The sequence below is a fragment of the Periophthalmus magnuspinnatus genome, chromosome 17 (assembly GCF_009829125.3).
Source record: "Periophthalmus magnuspinnatus isolate fPerMag1 chromosome 17, fPerMag1.2.pri, whole genome shotgun sequence".
Lineage (NCBI taxonomy): Eukaryota > Metazoa > Chordata > Actinopteri > Gobiiformes > Gobiidae > Periophthalmus > Periophthalmus magnuspinnatus.
In genome coordinates, this window is record NC_047142.1 from 8,059,955 (window position 1) to 8,063,404 (window position 3,450).

At 54.0% G+C, this 3,450-nt stretch overlaps 1 protein-coding gene across 1 annotated transcript; it reads left to right on the forward strand.

Annotated features, from left to right (window-relative positions):
* Positions 1-426: 426 nt before the first annotated feature.
* Positions 427-3,197, forward strand: LOC117385144 (frizzled-8-like). Its single transcript, XM_033982423.1, has one exon. The coding sequence runs from the start codon at positions 622-624 to the stop codon at positions 2,353-2,355; it is 1,734 nt and encodes a 577-aa protein (XP_033838314.1). The 5' UTR covers positions 427-621; the 3' UTR covers positions 2,356-3,197.
* The last annotated feature ends 253 nt before the right edge of the window (positions 3,198-3,450 follow it).

The following is a 3,450-nucleotide window of genomic DNA, read 5'->3' on the forward strand; positions in this document are numbered from 1 at the left end:
TGCGCCCTGCCGTACTCAATTAAGCCACAATTAACCGCTGTGTTATATAAACACGTGACCAAACGGGCTTAAATGTTAATGTTGTACAGAGATTTTACGCGTGAAGTCCAAGAGATGTGATTCAGAATTATAAAATAAACACAAATCCATGTTCATTTTGCCCGTGCTCGTGACAGCGCGCGCATAATGACACAGTGAACTTTGGCGTTGCTTGCTCCCGTGCGCGTCCACAGACATGCCCCCTATGTCTCCATTGTCCCGAGTCTCATTACGATGTTTGTAAAAGAAGCGGGGGGCTGCACACCTCCAGGAGCAGCGAGAGTTTGGAGCCCAGAGCCCGCCTCAGCAGCTCACAGCCCGGTGGGAGTGTCCTGCGCGCGGCGTATAAAACCCCTCCGGGTTCATTCAGACACAGTCAAACAGAAAGAGACAGAGAGACAGAGCAGAGGACAGGAGAGGAGAGGAGAGCCAGCACCGTGGATCTGACAGGACATGGCTTTAGCGCTGCCCCGGGACTAAACCAGGGCTAGTCTGGCTCTGTTCTGGAATTGTTTTGGACTTCTTTTGAACTTGTTTTGGACTTGTTTTGGCGTTGTTTGATCCGGAGTAGACAGAGGGACCATGGAGAGGAGCGTCCCGGCTCGACTAGCTCTCTTCGCTCTGTTGCTGCACGGGACGCGGTGCTGGGCGGCCAAGGAGCCGCAGTGCCAGGAGATCACAGTGCCACTGTGTAAGGGCATCGGGTACAACTACACGTACATGCCCAACCCGTTCAAGCACGACTCCCAGGACGAGGCGGGACTGGAGGTGCATCAGTTCTGGCCGCTGGTGGAGATCCGCTGCTCCGCGGACCTGCGCTTCTTCCTGTGCAGCATGTACACTCCGATCTGTCTGGAGGACTACAAGAAGCCGCTGCCGCCGTGCCGTAGCGTGTGCGAGCGCGCGCGTGCGGGTTGCGCGCCGCTCATGCGTCAGTACGGATTCCCGTGGCCGGACCGTATGCGCTGCGAGCTGCTCCCGGAGCAGGGCGACCAGGACACGCTGTGTATGGACTACAACCGCAGCGCGAGCACCACCGCGCCGCCGCGCCTCGTGCCCAAACCCACCAACCGCGCGGTCAAGCCGCACGCGCCCAAGAAGAAGCCCTACAACCGCGTGCCCGGAAAACACAAACCGGCAGCATGTGAGTCCGGCTGCTTCTGCCGCGAGCCCATGGTCCCTCTGCGCGCGGATCACCCTCTGCTGCAGCGCGTGCACACTGGACAGGTGCCCAACTGTGCGTTCCCGTGCCACAGCCCGTACCTGAGCCAGGAGGAGCGCGCCTTCACCACCTTCTGGATCGGACTGTGGTCCGTGCTGTGCTTTGCGTGTACACTGGTGACCGTGGCCACGTTCCTCATAGACATGGAGCGGTTCCAGTACCCGGAGCGGCCCATCGTCTTTATGTCTGCGTGCTACCTGTGCGTGTCCCTGGGCTACCTCGTGCGTCTGGCCGCAGGGCACGAGGAGGTGGCGTGTGACCGGGACGGCGGCGTGGAGACCATCCGGTACGAGTCCACGGGCCCCGCGCTGTGCACGCTGGTCTTCTTGCTCATCTACTTCTTCGGCATGGCCAGCTCCATCTGGTGGGTCATCCTGTCGCTCACGTGGTTCCTCGCGGCGGCGCTCAAATGGGGCAACGAGGCCATTGCGGGGCACGCGCAGTACTTCCACCTGGCCGCGTGGCTCGTGCCCAGCGTCAAGTCCATCGCCGTGCTCGCGCTCAGCGCCGTGGACGGGGACCCAGTGGCGGGCGTGTGCTCCGTGGGGAATCAGAACCTGGACAACCTGCGCGGATTCGTGCTCGCACCGCTCGTGCTCTACCTGTTCCTCGGGACGATGTTTCTGCTCGCGGGCTTCGTGTCGTTGTTCCGGATCCGCAGCGTCATCAAACAAGGTGGAACCAAGACGGACAAACTGGAGCGGCTGATGATCCGCATCGGCGTCTTCACGGTGCTCTATACGGTTCCCGCCACTGTCATTGTCGCGTGTTACTTCTACGAGCAGCACAACAGGAGCGCGTGGGAGATTACGCACACTTGCACGTGCGCCCAGGACGCGGGGCGCATACGGCCGGACTACGCCGTGTTCATGTTGAAGTATTTCATGTGCCTCCTCGCGGGCATCAGCTCCGGGGCTTGGGTCTGGTCCGGGAAGACCCTGGACTCGTGGAGGACTTTGTGCACGCGCTGCTGCTGGGGGAGCAAGGCCACGAGCGGCTCTATGTATAGTGACGTCAGCACGGGGCTTACGTGGAGGTCCGGCACCGCGAGCTCAGTGTCGTACCCCAAACAGATGCCGCTGTCCCGGGTCTGAGGACCGGTAAGGACGGGTACCGGGACTTCTTATTTATTTACATGGTGCGTAACTGTGCGTAAACCCAGCGCCGTGTTTGGACTCTCATTTTGCTTAGACCACCTCAGAACAACTTCAGTCCACACAAACTGACTCAGGACAGGCTTTGGTTTTATATTGTGCCTTACAGTGTGTTGGAACAGTGTTTTACACTGGTTCCTTATAATGGAACAGTGCTCATCATGTGCGTAAAAGTGTGCGTAAAAGTTAAAGGTTTACCGTTTTTTACGGCTCCTACCTCATGTTACTTTGAGACAGTGCATTCCTTTCATCATAATTGTGACAGTCACAGTGCTACACGTCTGACTACACGCCTCCTGCTGTAGGATGCTGTGGTTTAAATGGACCATCACGTCTTTGTCCAAACCTCCTTGTTTTCGTTGAGTAGGGTCTTTTTGACAGTTAGGCCTGACGCTGTGACGCACCTGCTTTACGCTCTCACGCTCTGACCTCAGCTCCGCTCTGCATTATTTCATTGTCTTTGTCTTGTGTTGATTGTGATGAAAAGCGCGCTGGGGGGACAGGAGAAGGAGGGGGAGGAGGAGGAGCGCATTGTCTGTCAGCGTGCAGTCATTAGCGCTAACGAGTCACTAATGGCTTTACTTAAAAAAAAAAATGTAAGTCCCTGTGTTCTGTAAAATTTTAAATTACGTTTTATTCCATGTACGGTTTATTGTCACAATTAGTGAAACGAAAAAATAAATAAATAATCCGAGTCCTGTCTCAAACAGAACCGCTCAAACTGCCTTATCCAACGTGCGTAATGCGTGCGTAAAAATGTATTTATACTGTATTTGTGTACATACCGTGTGTAAATTTTGTTTATATAAACCAGATTGTGAATATGTATAATTCAGTCTTTGATAGAAGATTTCTATTTTGAGAATAAAACAACTTTTATACATTTTAAAAATCATGTCTTTCTTTTCACTGTTCAAATCTTATCAAAGATATTTTTTATATATTTATGTTTACATTTAAGTGCATGTTTTGTTTTGGTTTTTCATGTTATACTTTCCACACGGTCTTATTCAAGTTTATAGTGAATTGTAGTAC

What these genes read in the sequence shown, in the direction of transcription:
- LOC117385144 (XM_033982423.1), top strand. Translation starts at nt 622, where the DNA reads ATGGAGAGGAGCGTCCCGGCTCGACTAGCTCTCTTCGCTCTGTTGCTG.